This window comes from Triturus cristatus, chromosome 9, assembly GCF_964204655.1.
Source record: "Triturus cristatus chromosome 9, aTriCri1.1, whole genome shotgun sequence".
In the NCBI taxonomy this organism is placed as follows: Eukaryota; Metazoa; Chordata; class Amphibia; order Caudata; family Salamandridae; genus Triturus; species Triturus cristatus.
In genome coordinates this window covers 525530883-525549379 of record NC_140592.1, presented here as the reverse complement: position 1 = coordinate 525549379, position 18497 = coordinate 525530883, and the positions used below count along the sequence as shown (strand labels likewise).

Below are 18497 nucleotides of genomic sequence, written 5' to 3'. Positions count from 1 at the left end.
ACTATAGGCACGTTTTTTCAGAAACTATTAACAGTTGTCAGCAATGATAGCATACAGGTAGCTGTAAAGTTAAGCCGGATATTTGAAATAGATATAATGAAGGAGGAAATACAGGATTCTTTGGAAACTATAGACTCAGCGGTAACATCAGTTAATTTGAAACTTCAACAATACAGGATCATGTTTATGCTGTATTATACTCCTGAGGTCATTTCTAAGTGGGCCACGACGAGTATGCTGCAGACGTACGTCATATGTTCATTACTTGTCCAAGGCTGAATATATAGTCTGGTCAGATGTAACCTATGCACTTTCAAGGCTGGCTGGTCATGATGTTCTGATTGCAGAGAAGGAAATATTATTGGGGTAATACCAGACATGGGCAGCCATATGAGACTCATTGTCTCAGTCATTATAGCATGCGCTCGTTTATGTATAGCTAGAGTATGGATTCAAAATATGAGTCCAAGCATCAATGAATTTTGGGGTTTACTTAGACAAATCTATGAAATGGAATTAGCATTAGCTAAAGCTAGAGGTCCGCGCTCTTGGATAAAATTTAAAAGGGTGTGGTCTAGCCTTCAATGGGATTAATAATAATTTGCAGACTTTTTTTCATCAGTTTTTCTTGATCTACTTTTCAAAAAATGTGGTATTGGTACTGTGTGGTTTCATTCCGTTACATGTGCTGTAATTGTAATATTTTCCCATTGACGATACTTATTTAAAAAAAAATAATCTTTTTTTCATAGTCTCCTATTTGTGTAATGTATGCTCTACTTTAGTGTTTTATATTTTGCTATTGGTATTCTCTTTTGTATTTCTTTTTTGTAACGTTCTATACTTATGGCTAATAAAATATAAAAATAAAACATTTTTTTTTTTTTAAAAGAGATTATTACAGCAAAAGAAATATGAAATAATTCAAGAATCAAAACATAAGATATGAGTCATAAATTAAATCAGTAATGCCCCCATCCTGTAAGTGATAATGGGACATAAAGGTGTGAGTAGTAGCCCATGTTCCAGCTTTGCATACATTCCTTAATGATTCACCTTTGAATACTGCCCATAAAGTGGACATGACCCTTGTTTAGCATCCCTGGATTGCACCAAAAAGAGGAAGGCCATTTACACTATCTGGGGACCTCAAAGGTCAGACTAATGTGGCAGTTCTTTCAGTGTAAATAGACAAAACTCTACATACACCTAGACAATGTAAACATTGTTCAATCTCGGAAAACGATTCAGGATAAAAGGTAGGAAATACTAAATCCTGAGAGAAATGGAATACCTACGGTATCTTTTATGAAAAAGAGGGGATGGATGCAGTGGCGTACTGAAACTTGAGGGCCCCCTGCAAAATACATGGAGGGGGCTCCAGGACCCAGTCAGGAGCTCTCAGGCCGGGGTCCAGAGGGGGGCCCCTGAAGATTGCTCCTCCGCACCACAGGGGCGGTGGGGTCAATGTAACACCACTGGATGGGTGCAAACCAACTATCTGGAAAGAAATGCAAACATTGTTCTTCACACTCTGACTGACTGTGACTGAAAGAAAATGGCCCAGAGACAGAGCACATGAAGGTGACTTTGCAGGATGGAAATTGAGCTCTACCATGTGAAAAGAAGAAGTTTGAGATGTTGGATTCTGTAAGGCCTAAAGGACTAAGGCCAAATTCCAGTAAGTAATGAGGAAGGAACTATAGGACATTTTGGAAATTAGTATTTGAAGAGTCTGGTAGCTAACACCTGCCTGCTCACCCCGAAAGTCATGAATCACTGTCCACTGACTTCTCAAAGTTGAGTCTGCCAAGCCTTACAGAAATCCATATCTCCAAAATACTAAATCAAAGTAGTACTACAGGACCCTGTTCCCTTTACTTTGAGGCCATTGTTTCAAAATTCTATCAGTGCCTTGAGTAAACCTTAATCTGTCTGGACTTCTGGATTGTTGGATGCACATGGCAACCCCTGATGAGCATTCCCTGACCTCTAACACTGATCTTTCAAAAGCCAAACTCACAAACAAATACATCTGAGAGTAGGCTGAGAGAGAGCCAAAAACAGAAAAAGAATTTGAATTAGAGGTAATATTCAAATATGGCATGCTAATTAGAACTGTTACCACCTGTGTTAACAAAGAACTATAATCAATATTCTGTCATCTTCGTCTTGAAGTTTCTGAAGGACCCTGGAGATTAGCAAAAAGGGATGGAAGGCACAGAGTAGGTCTTGGGGCCAAGGGATTGACAGACCATCCCATTACAATCTGAGATGGTACTAGAGAACAAAATCTCAAAAGGAGGGAATTGCTCGCAGAAGTGAACAAGCTGATCCAAGGTTGGCTGAAATGAAAGACTATTTTTGTCATTGCTGAGGACATAGTCTCATAGTTTCTGAAGGAGAAAAAGGTCCTGCTCAGAGGTTGGAAGGCCTATTTCGTGTCTCCGGTAAATAAACTGCCAGCTGATGGAGAATTTTCTGCTTTTCCATTAAACAAATCCTCTGAACAAAAGCTGCCAAATAGAGGTTTCGAGGGTTTCCCTAAAACAGTTGCTATAACAACGTGCAATCCAATTGTCCATTCTTACAGATACAACTTGACCTTGAGGCTGAGGAGACAAATGTGAAAGATTTTGAAGTAGTGCTACCAACTCTTTCCATTTAGAGGATCTCAATCTCTTCTCAATTTCAATTCATAAGTCTTTATTATCGATAATTTCATCAAAAAAGACATTTTACAAAATAAAAATGCAACCAAACAAGTATTAAAACTGTTACTACAATTCACAATAAAATCACAGGAAACCATAGTACATTAATTTTGGTGCCTCCTAATTCTGATGAGCCAGGCCCAAGCTAAGAATTTAGCGACTGCAATTACGATAAGTTCACTAGTATCAAAACGCAAAATATCCAGTGCTTCTAGGCTTTGTCTCGTTCCCAGCGTTCGACATAGGGGTTTAAGCCATTTAGCCCGTGGGGCAGCGTAAGCGGGGCAGACAAAGAAAACATGACCCACTGAATCAACACAGTCCATACACCAGTTACAGGAATCGCGAGATGCACCCTTCCATTTTTTTGTAAAAAGATTAGTTGGTAATGTACCAACTCTAAACTGGTGATAAAGTTTCCTGTCTTTGGGTCTGGTGATGGTATCCCAATAATGTTCAAGGAGTGGGGTTTTCTTTTGAACAAGAAATCTGCCTGTCAAAGAGTCGGCTGCAACTGAGGATAGTTGTTTTTGTAGGACCATTGACCAGTACAGGCTTTTAAAATCTTTTTTAGAGGGGAAGGAGTTGTTACCTGGGTCTGACCACAAAATTCCCAAACCCATGGAGTCTAGTAGTTGCCTAACCTGTCGGAACCAGGGAATATTACCTGCTCCCATGATGGAACGGACGTCAAGAAAGGCTTTAGCATAGGGGCCTAGTTCAGGTACTGTCCATAGTCGCCTCCAATAGGCCAAAGGTTTGTACCTAGCAATGTCATCGAAAGAGTGGCAACCAAGATCCAGTAACAACGGTTTCAATGGGGTAGAACTGGGCAGGCCCGTAAGCATTCGGAAAAATTTATGTTGTGCCTTGACCAGAGCGGAAAGATTGGCAAAGCCCCAGAGTTCAGCTCCATAAAGGATCGCTGAGTTTATCCTTACATTAAATATTTTAATGGGGGGGCCAATTATTTTCGATTGGGATAATTTCTGATCTTTAACAAGGCATCCCGAAAGCTGAGAAAATTTAACGTTAAGCACATCAATTTGCGGCCTCCAATCCAGCTTATTTTCAAATACTACCCCCAAATAGGTCATAACATTAGTTCTTTCAAGCAAATCATTATTCATGTATATATGACCCTTCACACCTTTCCCTTTGTTAAACACCATGTACTTGGTCTTAGATACATTCACTGACAAATCAAAATCATTGCAAAAATTAGAAAAGACATTCAAAGCTGACTGTAACCCTGAGAGGGTCTGGGAAAGAAGAAGGGTATCGTCAGCAAACATAAGGAGTGGTATTTTGGTACCACCCAACGTAGGGGCATCCGTAGGGGTGGAAGAGAAGTACTGAACCACTCTGTTAATAAACAGTAAAAATAGTGTGGGCGCAAGTACGCACCCCTGTCTGACGCCCCTGGTTACCCTAAATCTTTTTGTAACCTGACCCTGTTTCCCCCAACGAACTTGGGCAAAGTTGTTGTCGTATAACTTAATGATAATGTTCAAGAGATCTCCCGGAATGCCAAGCTCCACCAAGGCGTCCCATAGCTTGGACCTACTGACCAAGTCAAATGCTGATCGAAGATCTACGAAGGCAGCATATATGGAACCACCACACAGATAAACTGTTTTCCAGACAATTAGTTGGAATTTGAATGCCTGGTCGATGGTACTGGTGCAGGGTCTAAAACCGGCCTGTAGGGGAGAGATGATATCCTCCTGATCAATCCAAATCTGGATTCTTGCCAGTGTCATTCTAGCAATGATCTTCTGAACAGAATCAATAAGACTAATAGGGCGATAGTTCCCCGGACAGGAACGATCACCCTTCTTAAAAATCGGGAGAATCTCTGCGCCCCTCCAGGAGTCAGGGATAGCTGCCCCTCTAATTAAAGCATTGGCAAGATGTGCAATATAAGGTACCCATATATCAAAATCAGATTTAAAAAGATCAGCAGGGACACAATCCATTCCGGGTGCTTTGCCGCTGGGCACCTTTCTCAGCGCCGCCGCGACCTCATCACAGTCAAAATTGAGAATAGGGGAAATGGACAGGTCCCTGCTTTCTATGGGAACAAACCCCTCAACACGGTTTCCGTCCGAGAACTGGGATTCGAAATGCGAAACCCAGGAATCTGGGGGAACATGGTTGGTTGGGACCTGGGTACTGGGTGAGTTACCCCACTTAACAATATGCCAAAACAGGGTTAAATTCCTTTTTTTGCTAGCAGCCAGGAGATCATTCCAATGGTTGTTATCCCATTCTCGTTTGGCCGTTATTTTAGCCTTACTATAGTCTTTTCTAGATTGTCTAATAACAGCCGGGTTTTTAGTAGCAATAGCAAGTTTCAATTTGCTATAAGAAGCTCGACACGCTTTGTTATACCAAGATTTCGAGATTAACATAGTAGATTTCTTGGCCTTACTTGGCTTGGAGAAGATGGACTTAAGATCAGAAAATAAATGATCATGTATTTGGGTGGCCCCTGTAATTATATCTTCTGTGCTCTGTAGGAGCTGTAAATCCACCAGAGCACAGGAAGCCTTCTGATTAATCTCTGATAATAATGCGCTATCGATAGCTACCTTATCCCAACGAACTCGCCGTTGGTTGTTAGTTAATAATGTTTCGGCGATCGCTATTTCTGTGGGTTTATTTCTATGAGCTGGACAGAGTAATAAGTTCAAAACCAGTGGATTATGATCGCTCTCAGGGCGGTCGAGGACCACCATATCACATAATATGGACCAATACTCCACTTTGATTAAGGCGTAGTCGATTCGACTTTTACAGCGTCGACCATCGGAGAAAGTTGCCCTTCCCTCTTTATCCGAGGGAGTTCGTCCATTGGCAGCTCTGTAGCCCCGCTCCATACATAGACTCATCCACTGGGTAGCGGATTCAGTCCACCTCTTGATGGGAGGAAGTTCAAGAGGTGGAATGTTGAAAATTACGTCCACATCCCCTGTGAGTGACTCAGGGGCAATGGGTAGAGGCTCAAAACAACAGTTTAGGTCTCCCACTATTAAAACATTGGAACGCAGATTCACTGTGTCCAAGAACCCTTCCAATTGTAAAAAAGTATTTGTGCCACAACCACCAGGTAGACCCCTGTTGTAAACGTTTACAATCAGAATTTCAGGATCATCATTGAGCTGAAGTGAGATGATTAGTAAATCTGGGCTATCTATGACCAATTCCCTTATACTATACCCAAGGGTTTGCTTAACCCAGATGCAGAGGCCGCCAGATGGACGTCCCTTTGCTCCACGTATAGCACCCTTGAAAAAGTTTAAATACCCGGAGATGTGAATGGGTTCCACTGCCCATGTTTCCTGGAAGACCAGAATGTCCTGGGTATTCACCCATACGGACCAGTCTTCCAGGATTATTTGACTGCTCAAACCAGCAATGTTCCATGAAGCCATAGATATTAAAGGAGGGTCGATAGGAATGGGCAGCAAAGGTACAGAAACCACACCTCGTATTGCGGGTTGAATAGAGGTGTGGCCCATACCGTTGTTCACGCTCTTAGGAGTATCAGAATAGCGGTGGATATTAAGTGAGCCACTAGGTGAAACCCGAGCAGGAGTAACTGGCAATAAGCTCAAACCCAAAAGTGCCCTCCTTGACCCAACCCTCCCTACTAGTCCCACATTATCCACGCCAGGACTGGCCCTATTAATTGTAATTGGTGGGAGTCAGTCGACCCCGTCTAGGGCATTCAATGGAGCATAAGAATTAGACAGTGGAAGATGGAAGTCCCATCCAATCTGTCGATGCGATCTCTTGGTAACCCTTCTCCAAGGAATGGACATGTCAAAAGGTAAAACAGGGGAGTGATATGAATAAAAATAGGACATGTCCAATGCAGATATTCCAGTACCACTCAAATTATTGGGGTAGGAACAGATATGGCTCACCACCCTAGGGTCCCGAAAGTTGATGATCACACAGTCACCCTCCACTTTCTTAACTCTACTTCCCAACCAGCACACCCTGCGGACAGTCAGGATCTCAGCACTTAAGCTAGGAGGTAGTGGCCTGTTATTATTTAGCCAGTGTATAACTTTGTTTTTCAGCTCACTGTGAGACTCAGGCTTAGCCTGGGTAAGCCTTGGGACACCAACCAATATAGCAGTATAGGGTTTCGACTCAGGGGGAAGATTAATGCATGGGAGCTTTTGAGGGAGATCAACACTCTCCATACTAGGCTTGCTAATAGTAGCACTCTTGTTAATGTCTGTGGAGGTAGCATTATTATTACACCCTGGATCAGTCGGCACCTCTACACTAGCAGGAGAGAAAGGTACTTCAACAACAGGGTCATTGCGACCAGGGAAGTTGGGTGGGGCTCCACCCCTACGGGTCTTAATATTGGAATCAGACCTAGTTTTATCATCAATTTCAAGGGTGGTTAGAGACTTAGAGCAGTTGGAGGACAGTGTGAATTTCTCCAACATGGTCGTATTTGTAAGCACCATGCCCTCTATTTTCTCCAGCGAAGAGGAAAGCCGGTTTACTCTCTCATATAAGGGTAAAAGAAGAGATTTAACTAATTTCTCTAGATGCTGGAGAAAATCAGAGGATAGAGGGTCTTCATTAGTTTGAGTAATAGCAGTGTGTAAAAACCTAGAGCTCCCTATAGCAGGAGTAGCACTGCCAGGTACTGAGGAATTGGGAGCATCTCGATTAATAACAAAATCATGCGGTTTAAACATTTTAGACTTTTTTGCACATTTACCCCTGGGCAGTACTCCCCTACGCTTTCTTTTACCAAAAGTAGGCTTGGGCTTATTACTCACAGTCGGAGCAACAGTGTACGATTGCTCGGAGATAGACTGTGGGTGAGAGGTGCTAACAGTTGTAAGAGGAGCATTGGGTTCGGGGATAGGCGTTTGCTCTAGTAATGTATCCACTGAGCCCAGATCCGTTTGGTCCGACTGCGCTTCAGTAAGACTGGGCGATATAACGAGAACAGTTTGCGGCAGTCTATTATCTGGGGACAAAGCCGTCATTATATTACCCAGTGATGATCTTTTCTCTTGAATTTCTAGGGACAATCTTTTCTCGGTTAAGATAATCTCTTGTTCTAGAACACGGGCCGCTCTTGTAATAAAATTATCGAGAGTCCCTAGTACTTGACCCCCTTTAGTGGCCTGCATTACCTTCCTACCAGATCTGAGGGAGGTCATACTGATAGTTGCGGGTCAGACTATTGGGAGGCTACCTACGTAAAATGGAGGGGTCTCAAAACAGTTAAAGTAATGCACCAGTAATGCACCAGGGAACACAATTGGGAATAAATGCTAAGATGTTAACTTACACAGCAACAACATAAAACACTATAAGGCAGGACCCGCCTATCAGCAGCTTTACTACTACTCACGATGAGTATAGTCCATGTATGGTAGCACCTGTCAGGGGGGTGGCCCGTCCCGTCCACGGCCGTCCACGAACGGCCACAAACGGCCCGCTCTTTGCCCGGTCTTCGCCCCGAGCTACGTCCCGCGCGCGTACCGCTGGCGCGTCCAATCGGGGGCTTAAGAAGAACCAAAGGGCAGGAGGGGGCGGGAAGAGGAACCAGGTGAGTCCAATCAGCTAGGCGCTGAGCACCATGGTCCTCGCAGTCCCGCAGCAGGGCAGTTCAGCAACCTTTCCCCTCGAGCAGCAGAGCGTCCAAGCAGGTCTTTAGTGATCAGAGGCACATCTCTTCTCTTATTTTAACTGTCTAGCCCCAAACTGGAATCCAAGGTAAAATGACGAGCAGAGTAAGAGAAAGGGAAACTCCTCTATTGAGATTGTCTGTATACGCCATCATTGAAGGGCTTAATGGATCTCGGTAGTAATTGGAACCATGAGTTCATAGTTCTGAGAAACTGAATTCTACTACTTCAGCAAATGTTGTACCAAAGGTTGAAGAAGACATCAAGCCCATGGAACTAGAGAAAGGATTAACGCTGTCGCCAACTGCACCACTAGCCACTCCATCACTTTTTCTAGATTGTTCAACTATTTCAGTAAATTTAAAAACAAAGGTCTGGGAACTACAGAATGGGCCATCTGTGCCCTGAGGAGACACCCCAGGACCTGTCCACGCACAAGTTAATCACACCGCTCAAATCAATGTTAACTATGGTATTACCTGGATGCTTTGATTTCAGTGTGCTATGTGTCGCTCTGTGTGGTTGCACTCAAAAAACTGTTTGTAAAAAATTAGAACAAAACAAAGAGCAATAAATAGCACCTAATAGATCAGCCATAATTTCAAGATTGCCCACGAACACTTGGATTGTTTCATCCAATTGTGTGCTTGACTGTAACTGTGCTCAGACTCACAGTGGTAAAGGGCAAAATGCTGGTCTTCACTGTTTTCAAAATTGCCAGCATTGTGCTGTACATGCAAAGAAAAAAAAACTGACATTTACAAGGAAGTACATGCAAAGCTCTCACAAGAGAGACTTTCTCAGTGATGTTGACGGGTATATTTATGTTTGAAACAACACGTCGCAGCCACTGTACCATGGCTACACCAGCCCATGTCCACTCATGTACATACTTTCCTCGTCACCTTACAAGCGCCTCTCCAAGTCAGTCCACACGTGTATGCAGCACAAACCCACTCATGCACAGTGAAAGCTGTGTACTTCATCCCACCAGAAGCAGATTGAATATGCAGGGGTGCCTTACCATCCTGTAAAGTGCAAGCGCAATCGGCGACTGAAAGAAATGCTCTGCAGCTGCTGCACCAAAGCTTTAACATTTTGGAGGAAGTCTGCGAAAGTCATTTACCCCAGAGCAGGCTCCCAATACTAATACATGTCTTGAATATCTTGAATTGTGAAATATTCCTTAGGCATCCAGAACCATGCCAGAATGGCAATCATGAGAAATAAATCATATCATAGATTCAGCGGTCTTTGACACCGCCACCATGTTAATACAAGGTGGCCATCTTGGAACAGCATTACATTGCCCTTCAGCAGTTGCAGAGCGCAAATGAAATCAAAGTGCTCAGACATCTTTGTGTTGAGTTTGCGCTTAAATTACAAAAAAAATAAAAAACCAGGACTGTCTCCTGGTGGGGGCGGAGCTGCTGCCGCAAAAGGGTCCCCACCGCTTATGGTCATGTGACCCTTAACACAGCCGACAAGCATGCTTGAAAAGCATGGGGAGATTAGGAGAAGGAAGGAGGAGAAACAAAAAATGAAAACAAACACGCTTGCTATGGTGCAGTCAGGGGGAGAGTATGTAAGCAAGCGCTGAACAGAATTGTTTTTTAAAGTCCCACAAAGTGGAAGAAAACAGTATTCGGACCATGGGGGACTGATAAGAGAAACACACAGAGGAACAACAGGAAATAGTATGCTATAGACAATAGAAACGAAGAAAAAGTAAGTGGCAAGCACAGGAACAAATGAAAAGCAAGGGAGGGATAGAAGCCCATTTTAAGATTTATATTGAATACAATAGATTTCGCAAGCACTATCTAGGTGAAAGCAAAAGTTAATGTGTCTCCTAGCTGAATGACCAGGCTTGAGGGGGCATGGTAATCAGCCATTCAGAACTGGCTTAGCACAGCAGCTGTAGCCCAAATGTATAAATAATAAACAAAATGACATCACTGAAGCAGACTCTAACTTACCTGGTACCTCAGCATCCAAGCTTTGTTGCACATACAGAACTGTAAATCAGGAAGTAATTCTGTTGTGATGGGTATTTATTTTCTGGGCATGTTGGGGGTATAGCCTGGGACATAACACTAGTGAACAGTGTTTATGTTATGTGACTTCTCGTTTTAATAATTTATTTACTTGGGCAGTAAAATTTCAGAGGTGAGGGGAGATGCACTCAGTTAGTTTATGACTGTGACGAGGAAGACGAGCAAGGATGTCATGTTGATTTGCACATAGCACAAGTTAGACAGCAGAAGCCAGGATTGCAAAACGGTGGTGTTTTTTGCAAAACGATTTAGATATCTTGTGCAGAATAGTGCAGACTCATAAAAAAATTCCTGGTTTCAAAGGGAAAATTGCCATTGCTTTTGCGATCCACCAGTTTGTTTTCAAGGGTACTCTACTAAAGTGCTGAGGGAGCAGTTCCTCTACCCTAGCAAGCAACAATATTATCAAGTTTGCCGTGTATAATGGTATGAGCGTAGTTCAGTGCTTAAGCAAGTTACACACAATCATTCATATGACACAACTATCATCATACCATGTGTAGAGGAAGCATATTAAAAATGGCAATGCGGCAACCAGCTGGATCCAGCGCCATCGACGGAGCCCAAAGGCCATCCCGGCTAAGAGAGGCTGGCCTAATGTGACAAAGTAGGCTTGGGCTGTGACCACCATGGGCCGGAACCTTGATGGGATCCATTCTTGAGCTGAAGCAAAAAACAATCAAGCAATATTTTCACTATGTTGTCAACTTCAGTGTTTATCTTTTAGGCAATAGGTCTTCACATTATTCATGATTATTTCCTGATTGAAATAAGGACATAATTGGATGGGGACGAGAACACCTACTTAAATGGCCAGCTGATTCCTGAACACTGTAAAATAAGATTTCTGACAGATCCACTAGCTCTTACACATCTTTTAATTAAACATTTCAGCTTTGTCTAGATCACCTACACACAATACCTTATTTAATTTCCGTTTTAGACCTAGACTTTTTTATTTTAAGGCCCAGGGATGAAGCTAGAAATTGTCAAATGATTGGGCTCTGACAGAAAGTGCTTGGTCTGACGTAGCTTTACAAAAGGATGTACAGGTTCACCAACAACATTTATGTATGAGTTTACCTATACCATGTTTGTATGACTATTGAGACATTTTAGAGAACAATGAGCAAACTCTATTGTGTAAGACTGGATACTATGTAATACAGTTGTGCAGATAATTTGGGATATTTTTTACCCAAATGATTATTCAGGGAAATTGCAACTTACCTTGGACTTGCAACATAGTTCAAAATGATGGACAAATGTGCATTTGGAAGTACATTGGATCAAAAACGCTGGTCATAACTGGTTAGGATTAAGACATTTACGTGAAGTAGGGGTGGGTTGATATTCTCACCCAAGGCAAATTTGAGGAACATTGAGGGACATGGTGAATTGAAAAGCACATTTTGACGTATGTTAAAATTGGATAAAAATGGAAGGTGACTTTACAGAGAGATTAGGGGGGTGTTCTCCCCACCAGAATTTCAAGAAAAGCTGTTGTAAATTGTACATTTTAAATCATATTGGGTTAGTTATATAGAAATAATTGGATTTCACTTGAAGATCTTTTTTAAAGAGAGGTGTGGTGGCTATCCCCTAAGGAATCCTAAGACAAGTTGAAGCAAATTGTGTATTTAAAGGCTATTTGGGCCACAAGTAGTTAAAACAACTGGATAAGATTTAAAAGCATTTTTCTATGGCAGCAGGTGACTGAGTGTTCACTTAGCAATATATTTAGGTTACGTTTGTGGTGGCAATGCACTATTTAAAAGCATACTGGTAAAGTATGATTTAATTCTGCCAGAAGCGCCGCGTTCCTGATGTAAGCATTACCCGGTCAACCACGTAGTTGTCAATGATTACATTGAGGGGGCAGTCATACAGACTTTATGCTGCTGGGACATTCTAAAATGTGGAATTAGCGGCAGCGGCGAGGGACAGCAGAACTGTTCAGCTTGCACCTTTTGGGAGGGCTACAATGACCATTTCACAAAGGATTGTATGGATTCTGCCAGTGCGCAAGTATGAACAGACTATTTTCGTTTTTCCTGCTGTGTGAATAATAACGCATTATATGTTCATCTGTGAACTCTTTAAAAACTGAAAAACGATCTGTTTATTGCTGGATTCATACCAACGGAACACATGTTAAGATGGCAGTCAGAGATAGTGGAAAAAAAGACTTTGATTGAACACAGTCCTTTGTTGATGGCGACGTTCTATCCTCCTCAATAACTGTTTAAAATCAATGTGCTATCTGTGGTGCAGCCTAGCAGAGCACTGAGGAAGGCTACATGCCGAAATGCATCTGCTTGTTATGCTAATTAAATCAAAAGTGTCCCAAGAGTGCTGCCGTGTTTGAGCTTGCATATATATATATATATATATATATATATATATATATATATATATATATATATATATATATATATATATATATATATATATATATATATAAGTTTACCCTCAGGTTGAAAACGCACTCCGACATCCATCACTTTCCATAGGGATTATCAAGCAGGACTGCATGCGAGGCCCATTGGAGGGCTTGAAATGCCTCAACCACAAACTACATGTCCCACAATTCCATACGGGCTCATTTAAGCCGCCCATTGGAGGGCAAATATTTAGAAAACACGGACATAGAAACTGCATTAGTGAAATTGCCACCCTCTGAGGAAGTGCGGAAGCACTGAAACGCGTCAGACGTTAAGAAGACAAGCAGATAAGATGATGAGAATGCCATTGTTACGTTCGGCATGCTGACCCTGCTTTTACCCGTGAAAGTGATGGATGTTGGAGTGCGTTTTCAACCTGAGGGTAAACCTAGAGCTTTCATTTTTTGCGGCAGCCCAGCCGTAGAAAATGCACCACCCCGCGATCATGGGGGCCACGGGGCTCCATATACAACGGAGCTTCATTGTGGGGACTTCCATAGGGATTATCAAGCAGGACTGCATGCCGAGGCCCATTGGAGGGCTTGAAATGCCGCAACAACAAACTACATGTCCCACAATTCCATACAGGCTCATTTGAGCCACCCATTGGAGGGCAATTATTTAAAATGGACGGACATGGAAACTGCATTAGTGAAATTGCCACGCTTCTGAGGAAGTGCGGAAGCACTGAAACGCGTCAGGCATTAAGAAGACAAGCAGATAAAATGATGAGAATGCCGTTGCGACGTTCGGCATGCTGACCCTGCTTTTACCCATGAAAGTGATGGATGTCGGCGTGTGTTTTCAACCTGAGGGTAAACCTAGAGCTTTTATTTTTTGCGGCAGCCCAGCCATAGAAAATGCACCATCCCGCGATCATGGGGGCCACGGGGCTCCATATACAACGGAGCTTCATTGTGGGGACTTCCATAGGGATTATCAAGCAGGACTGCATGCCGAGGCCCATTGGAGGGCTTGAAATGCTGCAACAACAAACTTTATGTCCCACAATTCCATACAGGCTCATTTGAGCCGCCCATTGGAGGGCAGTTATTTAAAATGGACGGACATGGAAACTGCATTAGTGAAATTGCCACGCCTCTGAGGAAGTGCGGAAGCACTGAAAAGCGTCAGGCGTTAAGAAGACAAGCAGATAAGATGATGAGAATGCCTGAGGGTAAACCTAGTTTTTATATATATATATATATATATATATATATATATATATATATATATATATATATATTATCTACTGGCGGTCGCCAGTAGATAGTTATAGTTAGGACCGAGTTTCCATAGGAAATCTGAAAATTCTATTTTGAATAACTTTGGCGCCGGTTGACGAATCCTCGCGAAATTTTCAAAACTAATGGGGCGCTCCGTTCAGCTCCTACCCTAAAAGTCTTGGGGTGATTCGTCAAGCGGGGGCCGAGAAAAAAGGGGGTCCCAAAACCCGTTTTCCCCATGCATTTTTCCATAGGACCTTTAGTCGAAGGTACAGCCCGAACGGCTGAACAGAATTACTTGAAATTTGGCAGAGAGGTAGTCCTCAGGTCAGGGAAGTGCCTTTTGCAGGTCTGGTGTCAATCTGTTCAGTAGTTCCTGAGAAAATCAAAAGTAAAATCATATATATATGTGGGCGGAGCCTAACCACACATCTCATCCTGAGATCTGATTGGCTGTCAGCACTTCATCCAAGAAGTGTTGGCAGTCATCTTGGGACCAATATACATGATAGCACCTCATTAAAAAGCATTGCAGTTAATAGAAGGTTTTAAGACTTTAGTTACATTATAAATCATTTGTTGATGGTACCATACTCATTTTAGGAATTGTGGTATGTTCTAAGGTGATTTCACCATGTGAAAAAGCCTTCTGCTGGGATATCATGATTGAGAGAAAAATATTTTCTCATGCGTTTCCCACAGAGGTTTGGAAGGTGATCTATACGCTAAACTGAGAGTTTATTTTCTGTAAATTCACATTATCTTTCTCAGTCATGTGACAATGAAGTCTGACATTCTCAGTAAAACATGTACATCCAACAAGGGCAGAGACTGTCAGTTGATTCCTTTGTGTTCTACTGCAGCTTCCCAGAGTGTTCCAAAGAACAACTTGAGCGCTAACAGTCCTACTTATGATAAATGTATGGCACACCTGAAGCCATCTTGCTTGGATTAAAGTGGTAACTCTTAAAACATTTAATTTAAAAAGCAACAAAATGAGGGGGTTCATTTTTCCATAAAAAGTATGATTAGTGCTGCAGAAAGAAAAATTAGGGCACATTTTGAGTGACTTCTCAAATCCTCTTCTATTTCATTAAAAAATTCTGACATGCAGACTGAAACATGCACTTTCAATACCAGCAGCAGTTTTCCCTGGTGAGCAGTCGCTTTACTACAGTGATCTAATGAGCAAAAAGAGTGCTAACATTCTGAATTGATGGCAAATGTGTGACACATTTGAAAGCCTTCTTGATGGAATCAAAGTAAAAAACTGAAAGTATTTCCTACTGAGGAGACTGCAGTAAATGAGGAAATTAGGAAACTTCATAACAAATAAGTCTCCCAAGATGGCCACCAGAGACAAAAGAGCTCAAATGTAGCCCAAATATAACCCAGATGTAGCCCAAGTATAGCCCAATGACAGAATGTCCCAGAGTGTTCTTAAAAACAACTAGAGCGCTTACTTTCTTCATTATGACAAAAGTATGGCACACCTGAAGCCATCTTGATTGGAATAAACTGGTAACACTTAAAACATTTAATTTAAAAAGGAACACAATGAGGGGGTTCATTTTGCCATAGAAATTAAGATTAATACTGAAGAAAGAAAATGAGGGCACATTTTGAGTGACTTCTCAACTCCTCTTCTATTTCATTAAAAAATTCTGACATGCAGACTGAAACATGCACTTTTAATACCAGGAGCAGATTTCCATGGTGAACAGTAGTTTTACTACAGTGATCTAATGAGCAACTAGAGTGCTAACATTCAGAATTTATGGCAAATGTGTGACATATCTGAATACCTTCATGATGGAATCAAAGTAAAAAACTGAAAGCATTTCCTACTGAGGAGACTGCAGTACATGAGGAAATTAGGAAACTTCATAACAAATAAATCTCCCAAGATGGCCACCGGAGACAAAAGAGCCCAAATGTAGCCCAAAATCACCCAGATGTAGCCCAAATATAGCCCAATGACAGAAGTGTGCAAAACACTTATTATTTTGTATTTTTGCAGTGTTATATAGTGCAGACTTGTCAGGTATTGGAGTGCTTTACATGAGCATTGGTTACATCACACAAGAACAAATTCATTTTGGTTGTAGACATGGGGAGACTAAGTGAATTGACCAGAATCACAGAATGTCGAGCTGAAGCAGAAACTCCAACCTGGTTCCCCAGTTGCAAAGTCTGCAGTTCTGGAAGTAACATCATACAAAGAAATACTGTGGGTCTCAGAGTTCTGTGTGAATACCTGATATATTCAATAGAGTGAAACCATCTGGGGTATACCCAAAAAGGTTGAGTTCCCATCACCCACAAAGGTGGCTATTCATCATCTGGGAACCCTGAACTGAACCATAACAACCAACCACTAGGTAATTATGGCGGTTATATGGTAGTCCCAGTCGTGGGTGACCAAGGGTAGGGTGATGGTTTGCAGTGCCAAGAATATAAAAGGAAAAAGTGCTATTAAAAATGGCTATCAAAACACAAACAATTTTATTCTGGTGCTGTCTTGATGCCACTTTAAAAACAGTGCGTGGACAGTGTAACAAATAACTGTCAGGGTGGTGGTCTACATGTTTCGGCTTTCGGACTATGGAGTCCAAGCTCTCATCAGGACCTTATGCGCTACTGCAAAAACGTGAAAAAGGAAACTTATGTAAATTAGTAGTTGGGATGAATTCCCAATGCGACCTGTTTATGTTAGTCCGTTTCCCTGGAGTTTTGGGGGGGGAAACAAGAACCTAGTTACAATAGAAAAAAGAAAATTCATTCATTTCTGAGCAGTATCAGTATCCAACACAGAACACGGCTAGGTATAGTATGCTAGCGATCAATTGCACAATACTTGTAGATGTATTGTTTACACAGAATGATATGCTTATCAAAAGATTGCTTATGTACTTACCCATCAATTTTCGGGTATGTACCTCGCCTCGCCTGGCATCCGCTCAGGACAGGAGGCACCGCTCTATAAAGAAGAGAGTATCAATGCGTAAAGTAAATGACCCCTGGGTAGTGTATCCTATTTAATTACAGTGGGGGGAGGGAGAAAAACTTCCACAAACTATCGTTTGAAGATGCAACTATGAAGGAATGGCAGAATCACATAGTCTAGTCAAGTCTAATCAGACGGAAAAAACACAGATGTGTGTGTGTGCTAGTACAATTGGAAGTGCACTGTAGTGATGGCACCCAATTGGAAGCGGGTAAAAAAATGCAAACCGAGGCTTTTAAGTTAACATTAAGTCCCTTGTTTGTCTAACCATAGCGCTCGGTAACTGAAGCGGTGAACGCTCGGGCTTAGTCTAGAAAGACGTGCAGGCGTGCAGTGTCACGTTTAAAAACTCACGCCTCAACTATGGCTCATGTAAGTGGTATTAATACAATTTCTTAAGTTAGAAAGTCTGATGGCAAAACGGTAGGACTCACCTCTCCGTCGGTACCCCGCGTTAGCAGCTGAGCTGGAAGGGGAGGTGGCGGACCGGCCACCTCCCCTAATAAAGACCAATAAAGACCAATGAGCGTCCAGCCTCGTCACTTTCTACGGGGCGCTCAAAGGGACGAAAAACTTGTCTTGTTTTTTAACAGAAGGGAACTTGGGTAATGTAGTTGTTTAGTATAGTTCCTCTGTATGACGTATTTCGGCGACATGTTGAAGTGTCTACCGAAAAGGTACAATCAAGGTATTTTATACAGCAAACTGGTGCGCAACAAGGCGCCAGTCGTACGGAAGGCCGCTTAGCGTAAATCATTCTTATGTACGCTGTCATGGTATCACAATCAGTATGTAGACAATGTGATGTCACGTGTTTGTCAGGATTAAAGATTCCAGTCATACGGAAGGCCACTTAGCGTAAATGATAATTATGTATGCTCTAATGGTGTCACACTGAGGATGTAGACAGTGCGATGTCACGTGATAACCGATGGTGTTGGTTAATAATGCCATAGGTGGTGTCAGTCTATAACGGCTATTATAGGGTAAATCTACATCTATTAACACGTATTTGTCTGAATTAGGGATTTAAAACCTAAGCGTGATTAAAGAATAAAGATGTCATGTATAATACTCAGAGATCCCTACGGAGGGGATATTGACAATTTACTCATAGTAGACACTCCAAATAAAATGAGTAGTGTCCTGTGTGCCAGAATGATAAAGATCAGCACGTTTAAAGGTGCATCATGTGTAGATGTCTCACAAAATTACAGGGTTGATCATGGGATATCGTCGTTCAGACCCAATAGATCACTCTTGAGTTTGAACACCCATTTTTGTTCTTTTAGGAACAAAAATCTACTGATGTCTGTGACATGAGTGGGGATGAAAGGTTGTTCTAAGATCACCCATCTCAAATCCTCCGGTTTA

General features: G+C 42.1%; 1 protein-coding gene across 1 annotated transcript in view; it reads right to left on the bottom strand.

Moving 5' to 3' along the window:
- LOC146798239 (solute carrier family 22 member 6-B-like) overlaps window positions 1-18497 on the bottom strand; it is a 1062737-nt gene that overhangs the window by 704942 nt on the left and 339298 nt on the right. Inside the window, exon 4 of the mRNA XM_085625517.1 lies at window positions 10941-11109. Within this exon, the coding sequence (XP_085481643.1) occupies window positions 10941-11109 (169 nt within the window). The remainder of the gene's footprint in view (window positions 1-10940; window positions 11110-18497) is intronic.